Source organism: Suricata suricatta, chromosome 10 (genome assembly GCF_006229205.1).
Source record: "Suricata suricatta isolate VVHF042 chromosome 10, meerkat_22Aug2017_6uvM2_HiC, whole genome shotgun sequence".
Lineage (NCBI taxonomy): Eukaryota > Metazoa > Chordata > Mammalia > Carnivora > Herpestidae > Suricata > Suricata suricatta.
In genome coordinates this window covers 122,511,288-122,536,268 of record NC_043709.1, presented here as the reverse complement: position 1 = coordinate 122,536,268, position 24,981 = coordinate 122,511,288, and the positions used below count along the sequence as shown (strand labels likewise).

The following is a 24,981-nucleotide window of genomic DNA, read 5'->3' as shown; positions in this document are numbered from 1 at the left end:
CTTGGGGCGCCTGAGTGGCTCAGTGAGTTCAGCTTCGACTTCAGGTCATGATCTCAGAGTTCATGGGTTCAAGCCCCCCCATCAGGCTCTGTGCTGACAGCTCAGAGCCTGGAGCCTGCCCAGAATTCTTTGTCTTTCTCTCTCTCTCTACCCCTCGCCTGCTTGTGCTCTGGCTCTCTCACTCTCAAAAATAAATAAAGAGTAAAAAAGAAAAAAAGAAAAAGAAAAAAAAACTATAAACCAATCTTACTTATGAAGATAAGATTAATAATCACAAATAAAATATCAAGTCAAAACCAATGATATTTAAGAAAAAAACAAAAGGCACATCAATCCTAGAACTATAAGCATGCTTTCAAACCGTTAGAAAACTATCATGGTTAAACACCGTGGATTGGATGCAGACCGTTAGCTCTCTTCCCTTCTGAAACCGCACCAAAATGCCACAGAGACAAAGAAGAGAGGAGAAAACCTGAGTGGGCAAGAGATGTCAGTGGTTTTTAGGAGACAAAACTGATTAAGGAAGGGTACTGACTCAGCTGAAGAGTGAAAGTGAAAATCCAAACGCCTATGGAGGGAATTGTCAATGAGAAGAACAGGATTCACACCGCAGAATTCTTGAAAGGCTCACAAGTTTGTCACTAGGTTCTGAGAAGATGGAGCGAAGAAGGAATGGCCTAAAAGCAGCAGGGTGCGGGGGTGCTTATGAACAGAGAGCATAGTTCTCCTGCTCCCATTCTTCATTCCAACAAGACCCCACGGGCTTCTTGGCTGGACTCATTAAACCAGGCAAGCTCCAGACTCCAGTTTGCCAGAGAGGACTGAGCAGTGACCATTTCCTGGGAAAGAAGGAGGGAAGGGAGGGAGGCAAATGAATCACACCCAGCATTTACTGAGCCAGGCTCTGTTCTAAATGTTCAGTTTATATGAATTCATTTGATCTTCATAACAGCCCAGCAAATAGGCAAATAAATAAAGGTACAAGGGCACCTGGGCGGCTCAGTCAGTTAGGCATCAACTTCGGCTCAGATCACAATCTCATGGTTCGTGAGTTCGAGCCCCGCATCAGGCTCTGTGCTGACAGCTTAGAGCCGGGAGCCAGCTTTGGATTTTGTGTACTGTTCTCTCTCTGCCCCTGCCCCATACGCTTTCTCTCTCTCTCTCTCAAAAATGAATAAATGTTTTTTAAACATTTAAAAAGATAAATGTACTAAAGTAGCTTAGACAAAAGTGGCCAAGACAATTTTTTTAAAAAAGAACACAAAAATGGAACTTGCTCTACCATGTATCAAAACATAATAAAAAGCTATAATCATTTAACAGTATGATTTAGATGTTAAAATAGACACTTTAGGCTAATGAAAGGGAAGAATATAGAAGCTGACCCTCACGTAGGAGAATGAAGGATATCAAAATGACATTTCCAACCAGTTGGGAAAAAACAGTTCAATAGTGGTATTGGGACAATTGACTGTATACATACTTGGAAGACCTAAGTTCTAGATGAGCTAAGGACAGATCTAATAATAAACATGTTATAAACTTGGCTACTAAGTAAGGCCTTCTGAACTAACACTTGATGGCAACATGCCATGACTTATAGCATACTATTTAGCTTTCTGATATAGTGTGGCTTTTTTTGTTTGTTTTTGATGAATAGAATAAAGATGATAATAGTAGAATTATTATGAAGTTTGCTCTGATTTGGCAGAGTGTAAATCTCATTTGTTACATTTAACTTGTGGTTTAGTAGTTACATCCAGTTCTGCATACCTCAGTCCCCTGGAGATATGGACATTTTTTATTTTTCCTGCTGCTATTAAAACACATTTGAGTCTAATATGCAGAAGTTCCCCCTATGTTTACTCCTATATCTCAACATGTCTAGAAGTGACAAGAGAATCTTCTCCTTTGACATTTAAAAAACTTTTTTTTAATATTTATTGATTTTTGGGAGACAGAGACAGAGCATGAGTGGGGGAGGAGCAGAGGGAGAGGGAGGCACAGAATCTAAAGCAGGCTCCAGGCTCTGAGCTGTGAGCACAGAGCCTGATGCAGGGCTCAAACTCATGAACCGCAAGATCATGGCCTGAGTTGAAGTTGGAAACTTAACTGACTGAGCCACCCAGGCGCCCCCCTCCTTTGAGATTTTTGACAAGTTCCTAACCTACTGCATGACTGCTTATGAATATATGATTATATATACCTGTTCAAAAACAGCAAAATGTCAGTAAATTCTGGATGTTCTTTGACTTTCTCCTTTTGAAATCAGTTCCCATAAGAAGAAAATTATTGGAATTGTCCACTTGGCGGGCATTCTCTTTACTCCTCTGCAGTACAGAGTGAATGCTTTACTGAGTGGAAGTAAAAACAATCTAAGGTTATTTTTCCCCCTCTTGAGCAGCAAGATAAAAAGACAAAAGCTGCTTCATTGGTAAAACTGTTATATTGGTTATTTGGCTGCCTTTCACCTTCCCAGATGACGGATTTCTATGCCTAGACAGAGTCTCAGTTGCAAGTGACAGAATCCAATTCAAACCAACCCAAGAAAATTCCTAAGGGATTGGAATTGTCTTCAGTAGCTGGAAAAGCCAATGCCTGGTGCAGCTTCAGGCGTAGCTGGTTTACGTAGGTAAGGCCTAGCCCACCTGAGCCATAAGGATGAATGATACCCCCACCCTCCGTGAAAGAGAAAGGGCAATTTTTGCCCGAATAAGGGAGGAACACCCTGAACTGGCAAAAACCCACGGCCACAACCTAAGAGATTTCCTGCTTCAGCGCATCACGTGCAAGGTGCCTGCACCATCGTCCTCTCCCTTGGACTGTTGCTGGAAGGGATCCCAACGTGACAGCCTTCTTTCTTGGTCATGAAGCCACTCTCTGTAGGGTGTCTTCGCAGCGAGGCCAGAAAACGGGCGGCCTGCTCTGCTCCCTGTTCTGCCTCCGTGTCATTTTGTTGTGCTATCCATACGTTAACAACTCGTATTAGGTTTAGTGCGTGCGTGTGTGTGTGTGTGTGTGTGTGTGTGTGTGTGTGTGTGTGTGCAGTGCGAGGTTTAAACAGCACAGGACGATGCACAAGATATATATAAACCTCGTAAACATGAAAATGCATAACCTCTGAAGGAATTGGAGTGAAGAGTCTCCTACACACACTCCTGGGACCGCAGAAAGTTCCTGAGGCTTCTTCATTCCTGCGCGAAGGTCTAAGTGCAATAGTTCTCGATCTGGGAGCTGTTGGAATTGCCCTCAGCCTCAGCAGAGAGGCTGGGTCTGTGTGGCTGGAGGAAGGAGTCCTCAACGCATTGCTTCCCCGCTAAGGGCTAGGACTGGAACTTGCTGGCACAGCGGACAAATGCGTGGCCCCCTTCTGGGGATCCGGTAGCCCCTCCACCCAGAGGGATCCAGGAACGCGACTGCCTTGGCCAATTCCATCTGCCTCAGGATAGGTTCAAGCACCTTCCATCATTTTCGTATCCCAAAATTCGGTTTGTCTGTTTTCTCTCCGCTCCTTTGATCATCCCCTCTCCACAGGCTCTCTCCCCTCCTGGAGCCATTAGGAAGCTTTGTCCCCTGCTTGGTAGCTGGAGAGTGGCTCTCGGTAACCACGGCAACCAGGAATCTCCACCAGCTATTTGTGCTGTATTTGTGAGGCGCAGTCTAGCCGCTAGCTGGGTAGGAGGGGGGGAAATACGCTGTAAAGGGCTTTCTTATACAGTGAAATATTATCTTCCCTTTTTTTAGAACGACCAGTCCATGGGCGAGATGCAGATAATTGGAGGCAACGATCTTTCAACACTGGCTGGAAAGGTTTGTTAATGTAACTCTGCTCCGTATATGCACTGATGTCATGGGGAAATCAGTGACCTTCATTTCAGGTCAGCACTTGCCATGCATTTCAGACACTCTCCCGGGTTTGCTAATTCATGCAAATAGATGTGTGAATCCTTTTAATGATTTCTCCCTTATAAAACACTCCTTTTATAATGCTTCCAGGACCCGATGCCCACCAGATCTCCAACCTTCCTTGCAGTCTTAGTTCGGACAACCTCCTATTACAAAATAAATCCCTTGGCACTCCCGCCCTCTTCCTTTTCTCCTCTTGAGGGTCCCTCCTGAAAAGGAAGCTTTTTCCTTTATTTGTCTGCTTTTTGTGTCCTCTGTGCCTCAGCGTCTCGGCATTGCAGTAAGATGTTTAAACAGGTTTACCGAAATGTTTCAAATTGAAGGAGGGAATAAAAGAAGGGTTCCTTTTTTTTCAGCCGCATGCCTTTTTCCTCCCATGCAAAAGAATGTAATCCATTAGATCATGGGGCAAACACCGCCACTTTGAACTTGGAGGTCTAAACTTGCCAATGCTTACTAATCAAGAGAAAATCTGTTCGGATTCTGGCATAAATACATACATGGGAGGGAGGAGTTGTTTCATAAAGCAGATGTCCTTTGTGGAAATGTGACCTGAGGTTCGAGTTTTGCTGTGAAAAGCAAGCAGCACCTCGACTGACATATCTTGTATTCGTTATTTCTGATCAGCTTCAGCCTTCCGGGTAAAATGGAGCAGTCTCTTACACAAGTTTAATCTCTCATCTTTGTGGTTGTTATTGTTATTATTATGCAATGCCCAGATGGGGAAAAGGAATAGCAAGCACATTTAATAAAAATGTGTTTAATCACATTGGGAACACTACAAACCAGCTTACTTCCCTCCACTCTGAAGATAGCACAGTAGCCATCCAAGTGTGGCATAGCTACCTAGAGGGAGATTATGTGCCACAGAGATTGGAATTAACTTGTTGATGTTAATGCATCACCAGGCCACCATTTGGTGTTACTACGTCAGTGCATAAAATAACATCCTGGAAAGCTATACTCCAAGCGCTTTCCAGAAATTGACAACTTCTCACAACTCTGAAGCAGCCTTTAAATGAGAAGTCATTTTGGTACTTTGTCGTAGGACATTGCCTTACAGGCGTATGACACAAGAGAAATAGCATGCCTTGTATGATATCACACAAGCATCTTGCCTTGGGGAATTACCATGGGGTCTGTCAAAGTAGAAATTCTAAGAATCCCAAATGAATACCAAGAGAATGTCGTGCATAAAACTATGACTTTTCTCTCCTGCTTTCTAAAATCATCTTTTTCATTTTAAAGTGATCTCCTTCTTAGGTAAGCATCAGATAATCTGTTCCTTTAAAAAATAGAGGAGGGTGGGCAAGGTTTCTTGGTAGGGGTAAAGTCAACAGGAGGGGTGATAGTGCTGTGCCTCAGTATCCCCTCCTACAACTACTGCTAAGACCTGCCCCTTCCCATGAGAAATTAGAGGCCGTACAAGTTCCGGTGGGAAAGATGGAAGACCAGCCAGCACTAAGTACAAGCAGGAGTCGGCTCTGGTGTTTTGCTCATGTGACAAACGATTCTTCCAGGTTACCCTGTGCTATTTCATGGTATCTTTACACTTGCATTTATGTGTCCGTAGATGAATTCTATATATGTTTAGATGTGTGCCGAGTAGAATCCTTTGAGCTTAGAACACACTGAGTAAATATTTCTAAGATGAGTCAACATTGATTAGCTAAGTTCTCAACTGTCACCACCACTTACAGTTAAAGATTACACATATTTATGCAGTTCAGGGTACCTAGACTCACATCAGAAGAAGGGAGTGCTTAATGAGCCAGTGTAAGCCATGCTCATTGCTCTCAAATAGATCTGAAATCTGCCCACTGCTCTCCGTCTTCATGGGAATAACCTGAGTCTAGACTCTTGCAGTAGCACAATGTGGTCTAGGGTAGGGGTTAGTGAACTTTGTAGGGAAAGGCCAGAATGTAAATGTTTTTAGATTTTTGTGGGCTATACACTCTGTTGCAACTACTTAACTCTGCTGTCATGGCATGAAAGGGCAAGCAGCCATAGATAAAATGGAAACAAATGGACATGACTGTTTCAATAAAACTTTATTGACAAATGTAGGCAGCAGGACAGATTTGGCTGATAGACTGTAGTTTCTGACCTTCGGTCTAGGAGTCAGCAAGGTCAGCACCGTGTGCAAACTAATCAGAAATGCAAAATCTTAGATCCCACCCCAGATCGTCTGAATTAAGTATTCATCTTAACAAGATCCTTCGACGGTTTTTTTGCACATTAAAGTGTGAGAAGCACTGGTCATCTAGGGCCAGATCACTCCTCCCTCCCGGAGGCCATGGTAGCCTAACTGGTCTGCCTGAACTTCTGCCTTCATTTAATTCTTGCCACCCTCCAACCATTCTCCAAGAGACAACAGCCAAATGGATCTTCTTGAGATACAAATTGGATCCCGTCACTTGCCTACTGAAAACCTTTCAGTGGCCTCTCAGTTAGGGTTGTCAGGCTTAGTAAAAAGCAAAACTGAGAACAGGATGCCAAGTTGAATTTGAATTTCAAATAAACAATGAATACATCTTTAGTACAAGCATGTCACATGTGATATTTGGAACATACTTAAGCTCAAAAGTCATTTCTTATTTATCTGAAATTCAAATATCACTGAGTGTTCTGCGTTTTATCTGGGAACCCTACTCCCGTAGTTTTGAGGTTACAATCCAGCCTCCTTCTCCTAGCCCGTAAGACCCATGTAATCTGGCCCTGCTTCACTCCCAACGTCACCGTAGACCACTCCGCCCTTCTCACAGTGTTATAACTGCACTGGTTAAGCTGCTTCCTGCCAAGACCTCGGATAAGCTGTGGCCTCCAGCCTGGAGTCTATCTTCTTCCTGTCCTTCAGACCTCAGTTTAATGGCCCTTACATAAGGGAAGCCTGCCCTGACTCTATCTAAAATGAGCACATACTCTTCCCTTACACACTTCCCACCCATATATCTGTATTAGTACTCTGCTTCAGGTCAAGCCCTTTCCATAATTTGCTGTGTTTACTTTAAGGCTAATTTTTTACTATGTCTATTTCCCCCACCAGAATGTCAGTGTCAGGTGGGCAGAGACCTGCTTATCTTATTCAACACCATCCTATCTCTTGCATTGTGCACAGTGCCTAACCAACAGGTCAGAATAAGTAGTTGATGACTGAGTAAGTAAAGGCTCCTCTTTCTCTTGGAAAGCAACCACACATCTTTGCAATGAAGTATGGGAAAGAGAGGACATGGCAGAAGGAAAGGTAAAGAGAAGCCCATCCAGCCACACCAAAGGACCCATCAGCCAGCAAGTTCGGTTTAAGTTGGATGAGACCAGTGTTGAGTGAGGGCACATTGCCTTCGAGAAGGAGAAGGGATTTGGTGTCCCAAGAGATTCAAGGTGGGGGGACTGGGTTGGGGAATGCTGGACACCTGAGTGTGGAGGAGGGAAAACAAGTTCACCTAACTTTTGGAATTTCCTTTTCCTTAAACAGATGAAGGCATTCATATGGCTGATCTGTACACCCATTCTTCAGCCTTTCAGAGAAAGGCTATGCATTAAAGGTTTGAGAGAACTTTAAAAATAAGCCACAGAGACTTTCCAGAATCTTTCCATCATGCAGAATGTACGCCAGCTGTGGGCACAAAAACAACTGAAAAGAAATGGCACCCAACAATTAGTGTGTACTTTTTTAATGGTTGTAGATGAAAGTCAGACTGTAGTAAACACCTGCGTGGGATGGAAGGGTTCATGCAGATCATCATCTGACTTCGCCCTTATGTAGTAATCATATGATTCCTACAGTCAATAAATTTATATTTAAGCTGAATCTACCATTAATATTACTACTCTGCCATGAATTTCTGCTCTCCTCTTTTTTTAATGCTTGTCACTCAGAGAAGAGGTTCCAGGGTCTTTCCCCACAAGACTCTTTCCTTGAGCTTAAAGAAATCCAAGGAAGGAATGATTCCCTGGGAGTGGGACTGTCTTCACAAGGGGAGGCTGAGATTTTACTATGGACTAGAAAGCCTGGGAATAACACAGGAAAGGGAGAAGAGCATCATGAAATGATGGGTGAAGGAGGGAAATGGGAGAGCCAGAGGGCACAAGCAGACCAATGTGATTGAAGGAAATTGGTCCAAAACAATGCTTTAAGACACGGAAAATGCAAATTGGATTTGGTTTATAGAATATTTTGAATATCTCAACAAAGAGTTTAACTTGCAGGGGCACCTGAGTGACTCAGTCGGTTAGGCTTCTGACTTCAACTCAGGTCATGATCTTGCAGTTCAGGAGTTCAGGCCCCACATTGGGTCTGTGCTGGCAGCTCGGTGCCTGGAGCCTGCTTTGAATTCTGTGTCTGTCTCCATCGCTCTCTGCCCCTCCCTTACTTGTGCTCTGTCTCTCTGTCTCTCTCAAAAATAAACATAAAAAATAAAAAAAAAAAGAATTTAACTTGCAGAGAAAAGCAGAGTTGTTGCAAAGGTGTTTGAGCAGAAGTGACATCAAGAAGTTGTCTTTTGCGGGGCACCAGAGTGGCTCAGTCAGCTGAGCATCCAACTCTTGATTTCGATTCAGGTCATGATCTCACTGTTCATGAGATCAAGCCCCAGGTCGGGCTCTGTGCTGACAGTGCAGAGCCAACTTGGGATTCTCTCTCTCTCTCTCTCTCTCTCTCTCTTTCTCTCGGGCTCTGTGCTGACAGTGCAGAGCCAACTTGGGATTCTCTCTCTCTCTCTCTCTCTCTCTCTCTCCCTTGTGTGCTTTATCTCTCTCTCCTCAAAATAAATAAATAAACTTTAAAAAAAAACCCAGAAGTTGTAATTTGGGAAAATTACCTTAATAGAGGATAAAATAACTGAAGACAGGAATGAGACTCCAGGCAAAGAAACAAGTCAGGAGGCCGTGGGGGTTGAGCAAACATGAGCAGTGGAACCATAGGAGCAAAGTAGGAACTTCGCAGAAGACGCTGTGCTGTCCAGAGCAGCAGCAGAGCGAAATGATGAATGAAGGGAGGGTCAGGAAAGATTTTTTAAGAATCAAATTTTTTTATAAAAGAACTTTTAAAAACGTAGGGACATAGCTCACCTTTATAATTCTCCACACATTATAAGCCCCATAACTGTACGAAGTAACTTCTTAAACTTTCTAAAGATGTATGAGTCAAAATATTTAGAAAAGAGACACTGTACGGCCCCTGGGGACCTTTCTCTTTCTTGGCTTCTTTTTTTTTCTTACATTTCTTTCCATCTTTTCTTCTTTCTTTCTTTGCTTCCTTCCTTCCTTCTTTTTTTTCTCTCTTTCTTGCCTCCGTTCTTTCTTTTCTTTAAAGCAAAGAAAAGGAAGCTCATAAGGGAAGCTGGCTGAGTCATGGTTCTAAATAGGTCATGGATCTTGAATAAAGGGAACCTTCAATGATGAGGTTAAATGGCCTCAACTCACAATGTTTGAAAGCATATTCCTCGGTGTGCTCAAGCTGTCTGCACAACGTGCTCTCTAGCTGATGTTTTTTCAAAGTTGATTTAATCCTGGCACTTCATAAAATGTGTGTATCCATTAAAGCAAGGAGATTTTATTCATGTTCAAGAGAAATCTCTGAAAGAGGTGGAATAAAACCAAATGCACAGAAACAGACCCAGAGCTGCCAACAGGAAAGCACAGATGTGCAGGTTAAGTGCAAGATTTCAGGAGACGTGCCACCTTCCCCCACCAAACAGGTTTCTAATCAAATGCCAGAATGAAGCATCAGAACCTGCCAAATTTCCTCCTTGGCTGCCTTGACTATTTCAATCATTCCTTTTTATTGCATCTGACGAGGCTGAGAACAATAACGGAAATGCCCACCGACTGATGATTCTGGCAATTTTGGGAATTATCACATAACGTGAAATGCTGAACTACATTCCTTTCTCCGTGGGGTTCATATTCACAGTCGTGCCCATGCTCTGCACCCAAAATGAGCCCATCATCATTACTGCCATCCTCTGCTCAGCATGACCACAGCCACAAAACTATGCTGCCGAAGATTAGTCTGTGCTGTGCTAATCATTTTGCATTTTAAAAGACTGAAAGTGGGAACACTCTATCTAAGAAAATCACTGAGATTTGTATAATTCCTTCCTTCTTTCTTTTCTTCTTCCCTTCCTTTTCCTTCAGGGAACTTGAGGGGATTAGCTTCCCTTGGGATGGCATCACAGTGAAGAAGGGATGCGCTCCAGAGACTCCCCGTAGAATATTTGCCTGGGGCCCCCAGGCTGCAAACTTTCCTTACTGTCCGGGGGGGAAATGAGCACGGTGTGATTACATGGCCTAGACAGTAACTGGCTAGCATCTCAGACTCAGTGATCAGAGTTACCAGATTGGAAGTGCTTAGGAGGCACAGTGTGTTCTGAAAAAATGTCCAGGGCGGGAAGCAGGGGGCGGGGGGTGTCACCTGGGTGGTTCAGTCAGTTAAATGTCTGACTTCAGCTCAGGTCATGATCTCCCAGTCTGTGGGCTCAAGCACCGCATTGGGCTTTGTACTGACAGTTCGGAGCCTGGAGCCTGCTTTGGATTCTGTGTCTTTCCCCTCTCTCTGCCCCTCTCCAGCTTGTGCACTCTCTCTCTCTCTCCCTCTCTCTCTCTCTCTCAATAATAAATAAATAAACTTTAAAAAATTATTTTAAAAACTTCCAAGATTGACACTCAAAAAAACAGATGGGGGGGCGGATTTTGGAGGATTTCTTGGTGCAAAATTAAAACCAGTAGACATTAATTATAGCTCAGTTAAGGAGGAATTATACATCATTGAGGGGAAAAAATGGAGGAGATGTGTCAAAAGAATAATGAACTAGAGAAAGAAATGAGGTCAAAATTGTTAATTTGTTCCATGGGCATTCTTTGAGCCCTTGTACCTACTGGTCTCTGTGTTATAAAGATGAATTTGTATTTGTCCTTTGGCCTGTGGAGCTAACCCTGATATATTAAAGTTTAAAGAGATTAGTTCTCTTAGAAACTAGTGAAAATGCTTCCAAAGTTGGGGAAGTCACTTTCTCTGTATTCTTGGGCTACTTGTTTCATATGGCAATCTTCCAAAAGTACTAAAGGCATTGCTTTTTTTGGATGTGAGCTTCTCATACAACAGGTAGGCCACTAACAACCCAGAAGTAAACCCATGTATTACTAAAGAAAGAATTTTAAAACACAGTGTAGTGCTCTGTAAAGGAAAATAAATATATAAGTAATGTCCACTCTAGTTAAGTTGCCAAAAAATTCTAAATTTCTACTGAGCTCCCTTTCAATAGATTTTTTTATATCAGTATTCCCTTGCCCATCATTTGTGAGCCCACTAAATAATTTTACTTTTAAGTACTGTACACACTCAGAAAGATTGTTGTGTTGTTACAGATGTTACCAACCCACTTAGCTTCCTTAACCCTCCAAAATTCTTTGAGAAATACAGTTAAGCCATAATTAACCAGTGTTTTCCTCATAATAATCCTTCCAAGAAAGAATACCTTGGAAATAGAGAGAAAGAGAGAGAGGAAGAAAGAAAGAAAGAAAGAGAAAGAAAGAAAGAAAGAAAGAAAGAAAGAAAGAAAGAAAGAAAGAAAGAAAGAAAGAAAAAAGAAAGAAAGAAAGAAAGAAAGAAAGAAAGAAAGAAAGAAAGAAAGAAAGAAAGAAAGAAAGGAAGGAAGGAAGGAAGGAAGGAAGGAAGGAAGGAAGGAAGGAAGAAAAGAGACTGAGGGTTATTGCAGCTTAAGACACTGGATGGTGACAGGGAAAACAATTAAAAGAAAAGAAATTTTAAAAGGAAACATAATTCTAGTGCTCTACTTGACTCGGCAGTGGGGAAGAAATATGAGCAGTACAGGAAGATACAGTCATAACAAAGCATCTGCACTGGGAGATGGAAAAAAGAAGTGAGAGAGTATATAAGAACTAAATTCTCATCATTATATAATATAGTAAGTAGATGATGTCTCAAATTATTAAATTGAGAAGTAGACGTACAGTAAGAGAGAATATTTTAAATTAAAAGAGAATTAAAGACCCAATGCATGGGCTTCAATTAGACAAAGCAGCTACAAAGGCCATTGAAAAGACAACTGGAGAGGGGCATCTGGGTGGCTCAGTTGGTTAAGCATCCGACTCTTGATTTTGGTTCAGGTCGTGATCTTATAGTTTGTGAGATGGAGCCCAGCATCAGGCTCCATGCTGTCAGTGCAGAACCTGTTTGAGATGCTCTCTCTCTCTCTCTCCTTCTCTCTCTGTCACTCCCCACTTGTGCTTGCTCTCTCTCAAAATAAATAAATAAACTAAAAAAACAATTAGGAAAATTTAAATATGTACTAGATTTTATATGATATTAAGAAATTGTTGCCAGGGACACCTGAGTGGCCCAGTCAGTTAAGTGTCTGACTTCGGCTCAGGTCACGATTTCATGGTTCATGGGTTTGAGCCCCACATTGGGCTCTGTGCTGACAGCTCAGAGCCTGGAGCCTGCTTCAGATTCTGTGTCTCCCTCTCTGTCTGCCCCTCCCCCACTCACTCTCTGTCTGTCTCTCTCAAAAATAAATAAACATTAAAAAAATTTATTGCCAGATAAGGAAGTTGTGATACACACACACACACACACACACACACACACACACACACACACTCAATGGAATATTATTCAGCCATAACAGACTAGGAAATCCTGTCATTTACAACAGCATGGATGGACCTTGAGAAGTAAATCAGACAGAGAAAGACAAATACTGTGTGATCTGACTTATACATAGAATCTAAAATAAAAGAACACAAAAACTAAACTCACAGAAAAAGAGAGCAGATTTGTGGTTACCTGAGGTATGGGTGGGGGACAGGGAAATCAGGGAAAGGTGGTCAAAAGGTAAAAACTTTCAGTTATAAGGTAAATGAGTACTAGGGATGAAAGGCACAATATCATGACTGTAGCTCACATCACTCTGTGATTACGGGAATGTTGTTAAGAGAATAAATCCTAAGCGTTTTATCATAAGGAAAAAAATGTTTTCTCTTTTGCTTCCTTCTTTTATCGTATCTATATGAGATGATGGATGTTAACTAAATTTGTTTAGGTAAATATTTAATAATATATAAGTGAAAGCATTATACCATACACCTTAAACTTATATAGTATATTGTATGTCCATTATTTCTCAATAAAACCAGAACAAATAAAAAAATAGATTATTGTCATTTTTGTTAGATGTGACAATATTGTAGCTACGCATTACATAGAATGCCATGATAACTTTGAACATTAAGAAGCTAAGTATTTTAAATACTTTACAGTTAGATGCACATCAACATTTAGAAAATCTTTTGATTTCTCTCTTTGAACATGTATATGCATTACCTCGCTTTTAAAATGTGTTTAAATAATTTTGACAATATATTTCTAGATTAGTATACATTCAAGTCCCACTTCCCAGCCACCACTCTATCTTACAGATAATCTTTTCAAAGATGAGTCTTGTTTTGTGAGGTTCTAAACTTTTAAAAAACAGATTTAATTATGTTCAGTGCACTTTATTTAATTAGGCAAGAATGCAGACTAACAGAGTTTTAAAAGGCTTTTCCTTATTAGATTGAAACAAAAAGAGATCATGAACTAAGGAATTAAATTAACCAAGTATTCTCCAAGTATTCAGGTTGGTTAATGGCCAAGGTTGGTAAGTGTCAATCAAACTAAAATGGCACATCTTAACTAACTGTTATAGGTTCATTGTTAAGAACATAACAAATGTGCCCAGAATACCAAGGGACTCCTCTGTTCCTATGATCCTTAGGCTAGGGGATATGGACAAGATAACTTTACATTTTAGTGATAAAACTAAGATTTCTTAATGTATTTAATGACAAAAAAAATACTATACTTGGGAGCAAAACACTTCCAGAAAAAGATTTCCTTCTAAGAAGCATTGGACACATAAAGTAATATGGTTTGGGTTGGTTGATTAACATTTTCATTACTTAAATCTCTTTGACATTAGACATAAGTAAGATTTCTAAGGTGTAAGGCTTGCTAGAAATTTTAAAGTATTATGTGAATCATAGGGATAAATGAAGAGTTATCTAAAGAAAGACAACATTACGGTGAGGGAATATCCACACCATTTAGTTCATTGCGGTCTCCTATTAACACAGTCATATTTTAATTTGGTGGGATAGTATTGACTTATAACCATGAATCCATTCAATTGTTTAGTTTTAATTAATTAACTAGTTTAATCAGTTGTTATTCCTCCATTTAATAAACTACTGAGCATCTCTATGCAGGTATGTATGCCAGGGGCTGAGTCTACAACAGTAAGCAAGATTCCCATCATCATGGAGTTTATATCTAGTGGGAAGACAGACAATGAACAGGAAAGGAAATGAAGCATAATCAATGCTTTTAGGGAAAAAGGAGAGGTATGCCTTGAGAGCACAAAGTAAGGAACCCGACCGTGTTTCCAAAAACATCGACTAGGTACTTCACAGCTCTCTCTCTAGCCCATCCTCTCCTCAAGGTTGAACATTAGGGAGTCAATACAGAACCCTCAATGACTGGTGGCGACACAGGATCAGGACAGTTCAGCTGAGTCCGTGATTCATCTGCAGAGCAATACAGTGGCTTGTTTTCTTGGTAAACTCATAGTAGACTTTGTATGCCAAAGAATTCTGGAATGGGGCAGCTTTTGCCAGAATTATGGATGTGGGACGTGCTTGTGGATAGTTCTTCAGACAGGCACAGGGTCTGAGATGTCTCCATGGCTCCCCTGAATGTAGATACCAATACTGCAGCATCAGGTAATTGCCAAGAGCCTGTTAAAATGAATCTGGAAAACCTAGATCACCTCTAAGCATTGGTAAGATGGATGGGGGAGGGCCAGCTAAGCAAATTGTGAAATTCCTAACTTGAAGCAAAACTGTGTGTCTATCTTATGAGCCAGGTTTGCATCATATTCTAAATAACTGTTTTGTTTTTAATTTCAGAATGTCCTCATTGTTGAGGTAAGCTGACTTTTCCTTACCCACGTTTGTTAGCTGAAAGAATCTAATGGTGAGTTGTGAAATCTAGAACTTATTATCAAATGGGTCAAGGATTTATTGACTTTCTACTGTGCGCATGGGTCTCCAGATTTACCGCCTAGGAGCCAACTAGAATCAGTGGCTTGAAACAATTCAGAATAAGAGCTTTCCAATAATAGTTTTGTGGTACTTTGTCCATTTTTATGTCTGAATTGGTTCTTATTCTTATTTGCGAGTCAGGCATTTTTACAGAAGAGGAAACTGGCCCAACAGAACTAAATGTGTTTATTAAAACCAAGGTTGAACTCTTTCCCCCCTTACCTCATTGTGCTAATGACTTCTGATGACTTCAAACAATTCTACCTTCAGCAACCAAAGGATAAATGCAATCCGTTATAAAACAGCAACCCAAGAGAAAGCGAGAATTTAATTTTTCCGCTAAAAAAATAAAAATGAGACAGAATGGGCCCCAGAGCAGCAGAGGACTAATTCAGCAAATGGCCACTTCTTCTTCAAGAGCACGCCTGTCTTATCAGCTGGCAAATTTTCAAGGGAGCTGTTTTCAGGCTTTTGTTATGCAGTCGCCTGCGTGTGCCACATGTATCTGCAGCCCTCCTGGCTCGGGCATCACCCCTGAAGTAGACCCTCTAGCCGAACGAATTGCCCAGCCCTGGCTATATTCAGACCTGTTGTTTTGATAATCAGCTCCCGACAGCTGATTTCTGTCCCAAGGACAATGCATTTGGGCTGCCCATTCTCCTCTAATTGCACAGCAGCTCATCAGCAGAGATGAGCCGAGGTTCACTGCAGCCTTACACCCTCAGAATTCACAGGCTGTCACCAGCTGCCGTCCAGACACATCTCACTTCCCAGCCATAGAATCCCCTGTTGACTGGGGAGGGCAAGGGGGAGGCGTTTATCCATTCAGTGTATTCAGATGTACATCCATGTCCATGAAAATTCATGCGGCCCGTATTGTGTTGCACGTAACCTCAGGGCCAAATTTAGTCCTTGAATGTGCATGCACGAGTCCAAATGTACTCTGTGAGGAGCCCCACATGCTCCCCAAAGGCCGAACGTAGCTTTCAACACAGCTGAAGGATTCCAAGAGGAAATAATTCACCAACATATTCCCCTAAACCCAACTTCAGAGAGAGGCACCTGTCTAAAAAATATAACCAACCTCTGCTTCCTACTTTTACTCCATGCGATGGCAGTTCTAATTGTGATGCATTATTAATAAGGACTACAGTCCTCTGTCTGGATGAAAAATCTGTTATGCTGCCCAGATGCATTCGGGTTGAATTTGTCTGTCCTCTTTGCAAAGGATGTTGTTGGAACGGGGAGAACCATGAAGGCGCTGCTCAGTAGCATAGAGAAATACAAGCCCAACATGATTAAAGTGGCCAGGTGAGTAACATGGTCACATCAGTGTGGCTTCGGTCTTTCCAAGTCAGCCGGAGAGGGAGGCTGACACAGGATGCTGTCCCAAAGAGAGCAGTCTATTGCAAACCAGTGACCCTCTGCCCTGGGGTGTTACGGTTTGACCACACTGAACAAACCCATTTGACCGCTAGCCTGAAGGAGAGGAAGGGGAAGAAGGCGTGCTTTGCTGGTGTCTGTGCCTCCATTAGCTGCTTCCAGGCGCAGCTGGCTGAGCCTGGTGCCGGTGCCCCCTCCCTTTTATCTAGAATCACTGATGTGGTGCCGGGGTAGCAGGAGCATGAATCAGAGGGCTGTGATGGTGCCCCACTTGCTCCAGGGGGAAAATACATATTTTAACGATGGTCAATTCTATTTGTAATTCACAGAAGTTATATCTGGATCACTAAACACCGTTTTTGTTTTTTTTTTCCACGGTAGTTTGTTGGTGAAGAGAACACCTAGAAGTGATGGCTTCAGACCCGACTGTGAGTCTTTCTGGGTTTTTTGGTTGATGGGTTGGCTGGTGATGGTGCTTCACGTTTAAGAATCTCTGTTTCCTTTACGCCAGCATTCCATGTGAGGTGGAAACTGTTATGGTTGGATAGTCCCACAAATCTCCCGAGGCCTCCCCAGCCTTGCCGGGAGGAAAGAACCCTTTACAACAAGAGTTTTTAATTTTCCAGTTTGTGTTTGTTCACAGAACTCCGTGGTGTGCGTTGCATATTTTTAGTTCTAGGTTTTCCCAGCACCTTAAAGCCAAAGAACTCAGCTAATGGGTTGCAGCAGGGAGAGGGAGACTTGACCCCATCAGACTGGCTGGCACACAGGGCTCTTGCCTCCGCCACTGCCCCATCAGTCAGACACAGGGAAGGCACTGCAGAGGCGTCGGATTCTCATTCTGTCTCCAAGAACTGTCACCAGGCAGTGCACAATGCCGACCTTCAGCAAGCCTGAAGTTTAGCACACAGGAGGGGAAATCTGCGACACCTCCCATCGCCTCCGAAGACAAGTTCAGTAACACAGAGAATTAGCAGAGCAGATAGCTCCAGATGCCCTCTTACACTTGCCTTCAGACATGTGTTGTGGAGGCCTTTCCTTAGCTAGGGCACTTTGCTACCCGCCCCCCCATAACACGATGAGTTCCGACGCCAGGAAGAATAAACAAGCAGCTTGATTATTTATTTTTCTAACACGAGAGGCCATTTTTTTTTCACTTGCCTAGGCAGACTTCAGCTTGATTTTTTGAACTTACTTTGCTCGAAAGCCCCTGGATAATTTGGCTACAGTTCTCATCGGCAAGCTGAAAAAACATCAGAGCAAGAGAGGCACACTAAGGATGGGGAGCATGCCAATGACACTTCACCAGGGACTCTTTTTTCTAAAAACAAGTTTAATTCCTCTGCTGGATTTGTTACATCTAGACATTGGTTCTGGGCAGAGAGACCCAGAACCAGTTCTGAGCAGGTGTTTCTGTCCAGTCACTGGCTTGGGGAGTATAATCTGCATGCAGTAAAGTTAGGCAAAGTGAGTAATCAGAAATCTTTAAGGATGTCATGTAAGATACCGTATAGATAAGATTTTACCCGAAGTTGAAAGACATCCACTTCAGACATATCCAACTAATTACAGATTTTTCATGTGTCATTTATGGCAACCACATCGATAAAATAGTAGCAGGTAACACTAATGAGATCATACCCTTCTAAGAGCTACACAGAAAGCAACACCTGTAATCCTCACAACATTCCTCTAAAGTAGATGTTATTGTTATGCCCATTTTATGGATGAGGAAATTGGACACAACAAGGTTAAATTTTTTTATTTTTTTATGTCTTTTTATTTATTTTTGAGAGACAGAGAGAGACAGCATGAGCAGGGGAGGGTCAGAGAGAGAGGGAGACACAGAATCTGAAGCAGGCTCCGGGCTCTGAGCTGTCAGCACAGAGCCCGACTTGGGGCTCGAACCCACGAACTGTGAGATCATGACCTGAGCTGAAGCCAGCCACTTAACCGACTAAGCCACCCAGGCGCCCTTGGACACCACAACGTTAAACAGCTTTCCCAGGTCACGCTGCTGTAAGAGTAGAGTCGGTACTGCACGCAGGCAGTTTGGTTCTAGACACTGCCCTTCCCCTTGCACTACATCTGTGAGTAGATAGAACTATAGGACTGCACCCATTTACCAGCTAGAGATAGGTCACTCTGACTCTTCACTGTCCCCCTGATCTACTGACCCAATGTCCTTCTTTCATCCCATGACAGCTCTGAAGGCTTGGCCTTCTGAACTGGCTTCTCCCAGGCCCGGTTGCCATGCCTACGGTGGAGACTGCATTGGTCACTGTAAAGTCATTATTGTAGTTACAACCAGGGTTCTCTGAGATTTTCTAATATCCTTTCAGCTGGTTCAGAATCTCTGTTTCCCCTTCCTGGATTTCTGAAGCTTGGTACTTTTGCTTCCTTTCTCATAATGGATGCTTTCCCATAGGCTCGATGACATCATTTATGTGTTCTGACATCTTCTGCTCTTGCTTCTCCTCTTTGAGTCTTTTTTTTCAAGCAACCTACAGTTTGGAAGGACCAACTGAGCTTTCTATCAGTGACATGTAATTCAGTCGTCTAGAAAGTAAGCCTCTCCCCTCTGGCACTTTCTGCAAGCAGGAACCAGTTGCTTTCTCCATATAAAAACATATCTGGTCAATAGGATCAAAATGGTAGTGTAGGTTAGTTAGTTGGTTAGTTTGTTCACCAGAAGGATAGTTAGTTAGTTCACCAGAAGGATAACTTTCTCCATGCTGTGAGACCATTAGCTATATCAAAGTACAACTTCATAAGAGTAAGCAAGTACATGTTTCGTCTGCAATGTGGTAATAAACAGATTTTTAAAAAACAACTGGAAAGAGTTTAAAAAAATCATTGGACCATAGGCACATTTGTTCTGTTTCAAAACCTCTGAAGGAGAGCTACCGTCTGTTGCTTAAGGATCCTTTTCAATAAAAATCATCTCCCTTTCAATAAATTTTTCCCTTGGTTAGCCTAAGTACTTCATATTGCATTTAAATCCATTTACTGCCATTCTTGCCTCAATAGAGATAGAGAGCTAATTAATATCATCTGCATCCTGGATTCAAAGACTCATGTTAGAACAACCCTTAGCGTTCTCTTTCTCAAAGGGAACAATCCTACTTCCTTTCGTGTTGTCTCCCACGTTTTGCTTTCCAACCCTTTGTCAAGCTGAGGACTTTGAGCGCAGTGGGGGGAGCGCTTTCCAGTAGCCAAAGTCCATGCACTTAGTCGCATATCACAGTATTGGAATACCTTCTGTGTGAACTGCACTTTATGCTTCCAAAGTGTTTCCTCTGGCATTATATCGCTGCATACTGCTCGCTTTGAAACAGTGGGGCTACATGACTAACCCATGCATACTTCTTGTTATCCACCGGGCTGGCCGAGCCCTTACTCAGCTCTGGGTGGTAGGAATGCAGCCATTCTTCCTAGTATGTTTGCTTGTTTGCTTTATCTCCCTAGCTGGTCATTCTTGTCCAGTCCCTTTGGGCTCATCCTATACATTGCTTATCATTTTCCCCCACTTGCTTCTGCTTAAATGAAAGATCCTCGCAGTTTAAGTGCCAGCAAGAGCTTATGGTGGCTTACCTACTTACGTTATCTAAATTTTATTCCTTTCCCCCCCCTTCTCTCTATTCAGATGTTGGATTTGAGATTCCAAATCTGTTTGTGGTGGGCTATGCCTTAGATTACAATGAATACTTCAGAGATCTGAATGTAAGTCATGCTCGCAAACCCCTACTCTCCTTCTCACAAGAACTGAACAGTTAATGTCAACTTAATACATTGTTGAAATAATAGTAATGATGGCTGCCACTTACTGAGTATCTTCTGTGTCAGGAATATTCTGGGTAATTTGCATTAATAATCCCAATTACAGTTGCATGCAGTTCATAACTATTGCCCTTTTGGAGAAGTGGCTTCAACATATGTACATGGACCCCCAGTGTAGACCCCCAGTTGGGTGACCGTGACCCATGTTGAATGATCTAGAGGTAGGCATCCTACCCAAAGTGGACCAATCATGTCTCGCTCCTAAGAATTAGAAATTTAAACCAAAAGTCACAGAAATCAAGGGGTTTTGGCTTTCTGCCACTGAATAATGGGGCTCCAGAGAGAAAATCCACAAGCACCATGGGCTGGGGCCAGGAGTTACCTCATTCCCGCCTTCCAGTTGCTTCATTGCTTAGCTTTTCTTTTGACTCTGTGAGCTACTTCATTATCCTGTTTTCAGGAATATTGTCATGTTCCTGACACATCTCTTGCCACCTAAAAAGGATCAAATAAGGTCAGTGTTGGGTTTACCATGACTGTTTCTGCATTCTCCCTAGAGCCTGTAATTTGACCAGGTGGAGACTTCTATTCCACCATGGCTACCCATGCCTCTCTGTCCACATTTCTGGTTGTTACAGACCTAGGGAGCCACATTCAGAACAGGGCTCAAAAACCAGAACAACAAGGAAACTTCCAGGCATTCAAATAGGTCTCTTTAGATTTTACATACATATATATATACATATACATACATATATATACATACACATACATATATATACACACATATATGTGTGTGTGTGTGTATACACACCCACACCACACACACACACACACACACACACACACACACACATAAATGTACACATATATTCGAATGAAAAATAACCAATTACAAGATGACTTTCTGTTATTACTGCATTACATTTACTGCACCTCATATTTTGTTAAGAAACCGATGCATTTCAATCCTTTATTGTTTCAGCACATATGTGTGATCAATGAACATGGGAAGGAAAAGTATCGAGTCTAAAGAAGTACATTCTCACCGTCAAATCTCCGGATAGCATTATCCTTACGGCTACAGTCGGAAGGCCGGCATGTGAAGTCTGTCTCACCAGGCATCTTCTCGCGGCAGGATATGCAGGGAAAAAAATGTTTTCATGAGAGAGCTTTCTTTTCAGAGCTTATACCATAAAGAGCACCAAAGGTTCTTAAGGAAAAAAAAAAAAAACGCTTTTATTTGGCTTGTTCCAAATTAAATATTCCGCCTGGTGACTCATGAGTTCTATCTACCTTCACACTCCTGAACTTTCCTTTTTGTTTTCTTTCAATGCAGTCATTATGCTTGATTACTATACCCTCACCCAGTTATTCAAATATTTTTCAGCTAATGTTTTAAAGAGATTCCATGTTGGTAATGTTTTGCAATCGGAAGAGACGGTAAGCCTTTTAATTTAAGCTCTGAACCCACATACTGGGAATGCAATAGAGTCCCATACTTAAAAACGAGGGAAGGGACAATTTAATATAAATTTCTGTTTGTGCATTTCTGGCAAGCCATTACTATTTGCTTTGACAAACCCTTTTTGAACTGTAGCGTATAATGAATCTTAATGATGTTATGAGTTGAGCCTCTGCTCAGTGCTCTGGATCGGAGGTTCCAGTACGTGATAACGGTATGTCATGTATGCATGGATGTACTCAACTGTGTTTAATACTCTGAATTTTAATTAGAAAAAAATACAATGACAGCAAGACTCTCGTTTCCAAGCTGCATCCTTTTATTCATGTGGCAAATGGCAGCATTGGAGGGGTGGGTTCAATTCTCGAAACTAAACAAGTATGAGTTTTTCCTCTTATTTGCATCGAAGGACAAGACATGTATATTATCATCAATATGAACACAGAGGTTGAATTTTTTTTTTGAGGGATCTAATAAGACTTATCGAATGACCCACAGCAGTACAGGAAACAAGCAGACTTCAAGTTTTTTCTGAGTAATATTTTTTTCCATTTCTAGTGTTTTACGAGATGTTTTCTAATTTATGGGGATTTTAATTGAAAATAAACTCAAGTGCCAATAGAGCTTTTCTCCCCCCTCACTTCCTAAAAGGATAAAATGCAAAATAAATAATGAAGCAGCCTTTGTTTGGTTCTGAACCATATGTGGCATATTGTTATCGGGTTCTAGCTTCCTTTAAACTAATAAAGAATAAGAAACCTTGTTACATTTCATAACTGCTTACTGTTTTTCTTCCGCCTTCATTTTTTTAAATATACTTTCAGCCATTAAAATGTGTGTGAGCCAGTAGCTTAAATATACTACTGCGTATGTCTTTCCTGTCGTTTTATTTTTGGGAACCTGGAAAAAATCCAATATATGCACCAGGATAAGCAAACGATGAAGGCAGACTTGATCTACTGTTTTTTCTCCCCTCCTTAAGCTTGTTTGTGAGACAAAGAATTTTAGCTGTAAAAGATTTTCCTGAATATCTTTGTTTCAGTCAGAGAAGAAAATAAACCACACCCAGATATCCCAAGTGAGAAACCAGCAAAGGGAATTCCTTTTAGCTTTGTTGCATGTATCCAAGTTAGAGATTAATAATTCCAAATAGCCAGTTTCTGGAACGATCAAATCAATGTTCTAAACACAATTTCCACTATACCACATTTATATCGGAAGACCTAGAAAAAAAAAACCCAGATACATTAGATTGTGAAGGTAAAATTATCCATAATATTTATTAAACTATTTCCTTTAAAACGTTGAATTTTAATAAACATCAGTATAATTTTTGAGGATTGTATGCTTATTTAAATTAAAAGGAAATTGATCTACTTCACAAGATTTTGTGAAGGACTTGTGCTAGTTAATGCTCAAAAAGAAATATCCATTAAATACACAAGAAGTTTAATCATTCTTGCAATTTTTTCCTATCAGACAGTATTTTGACAGTGCTATCCAAGAATGTCATCTTGGGAAAAATAGCACTTCCTTTTCTCTTGCAAAATTCTACTCTATTTAATACCACTGAGTTTTTTCAACTAGACCCAAAATGTGAAAGTTTATAACTTGATTAGCAGCCAATGCATTTATTTACTTCCAAAGCTGATTAGTAGGGGGAGAAGAAGTGTGTGATATGGTTTATGTGGATTCAGTTACAATAATTAGTAATACTTTTACTACAGAAATACAGCAACATAATCAGTAATACTTTGGGGTATTGCAAACCAATTAGAACCCTTCATTAGAAGGTGTTTCTTTCTTACTGGATTGGAATGTATCACATATTGAACAATGCACTCCCAACGTGAACTGCAAATAGTCAAATCTTGATGTAACTTGTTGAACCTTTGGATGTCTTTGGATATAACGTAGTTTGCCACGTTTCCAGCCTTCTGAGACTATTAAAAAAAAAAAAAACCTTTCAGAGCACAAGGAGGCATTTTTTCAGTCTCCCATGGGAAGAACTTGTGTTTTTTCAATGGAGAGAGAAGGTGTCCTAGCCCACTTCTAGAGAACTGGTATTATGGACATATTTCCTCACTTTAGTAATTGAGGTTGTATGTTCTAGGAAATCAAAACCCTAACTCACATTCCCCACCCAGATGTCTGGCTACTTTTGGCAAAAATAGCATTTGGGAGTTGTACTTACTTGGCTATCATAAAGTTCCTTTGGGATCCCCAGATGATTGTTGAGGGCTCGCGGGCAGGCTAGTTTCAGGAACAGAAAATGGGGATTGTGGAAGAGAGGTTTGTGTGTTGCTCCTGAGGTGTGTGCAGAGGAAGGGCGGAAGGTGTACATGGACAGAACTGCTTTGTTTCTTGGCACAGCCATACCCCATGGCTGGTTCTGAACCCTGTAGAGAAAAGGAGACAAAGACTGAAAGAGCTGTTTTCATGGCAGCCTTTGGACCACACCGCGGGGCAGACCGGCCATTCCCATTTCAATAAGGGCCACGCATAGCCCTTTCCTCCTGCATTTTCTACATGAGAGAAGCAGCCTGAACTGATGTTACCATGACCTTTTTGGATCCAGAGCCTAATGGGTGTTGAGCAGTGAATAAGCTGTGACCAAGGATGGTAAGTGGAGACGACTCATTCAAGAAACCTGGCCATGAAGATCAGAGACATAAACCCATAGCTAGAGGGCTTTTAAAAGATGGGAAAAACTTGTGCATTTTTATTAACCAGGGAAAACAAAAAACAAGAGAACAAAACAGTAGAAACGGTGTATTCATTATTGATTACTCTGTAACAGACCACTCCAAAACTGAGTAGCTTAAACTAACGATAACTATTATTCCTCAGGGCTAATGAGAATTAAGAATATGGGGAGGGTACCATGGTGATGATTTGTTTCTTCTCCATGATGTCTTTTGCTTTCACGGAAAGATTCAAAGGCTGAGCGGTACAACCAGATGAAGCTAAACAGCCCAATGTGGCAGCCATTAGCCACATGTAGTTGTTTAAATTCAAATTAACTAAAATTTATTGTCCACTTCCTCATTCAAATTAGCTACATCACAGTTGCTCAATAGCCCCATGGGATAGTCAGTTACCAAATGAGACAGCTCAAACATAGAAAATTTCCACAATCACAGAAAGTTCTATGGGTAGCTCTGATCTGAAGTCCAGCCTGGGGGTTGAGGTTGGCTGCTAGCTAGAACCTTAGCTGACTGAGCCTGTCAGTTGGACTTTTTCCGTGTGGTCTTTCCACATGGTTTGAACTTCCTCACAACATGGCCGCTGGGTTCCAAAGGCAAGTGCAGACAGCCAGAGACAGAAGCAGGTGGAAACCATAT

General features: G+C 41.6%; 1 protein-coding gene across 3 annotated transcripts in view; it reads left to right on the top strand.

Annotated features, from left to right (window-relative positions):
* PRTFDC1 (phosphoribosyl transferase domain containing 1) overlaps nucleotides 1-22,410 on the top strand; it is a 94,867-nt gene extending 72,457 nt beyond the window's left edge. Inside the window, exons 4-9 of one of the 3 annotated variants that reach the window (XM_029955687.1) lie at nucleotides 3,745-3,810; nucleotides 14,875-14,892; nucleotides 16,238-16,320; nucleotides 16,774-16,820; nucleotides 20,039-20,115; nucleotides 21,158-22,410. In XM_029955687.1, coding sequence (XP_029811547.1) covers nucleotides 3,745-3,810; nucleotides 14,875-14,892; nucleotides 16,238-16,320; nucleotides 16,774-16,820; nucleotides 20,039-20,115; nucleotides 21,158-21,205 — 339 coding nt within the window. In that variant the 3' untranslated portion in view covers nucleotides 21,206-22,410. Of the gene's footprint in view, nucleotides 1-3,744; nucleotides 3,811-14,874; nucleotides 14,893-16,237; nucleotides 16,321-16,773; nucleotides 16,821-18,597; nucleotides 18,768-18,820; nucleotides 18,949-20,038; nucleotides 20,116-21,157 lie in introns of those variants that run through there. The other 2 variants (XM_029955685.1, XM_029955686.1) reach the window with 2 other exon arrangements.
* The last annotated feature ends 2,571 nt before the right edge of the window (nucleotides 22,411-24,981 follow it).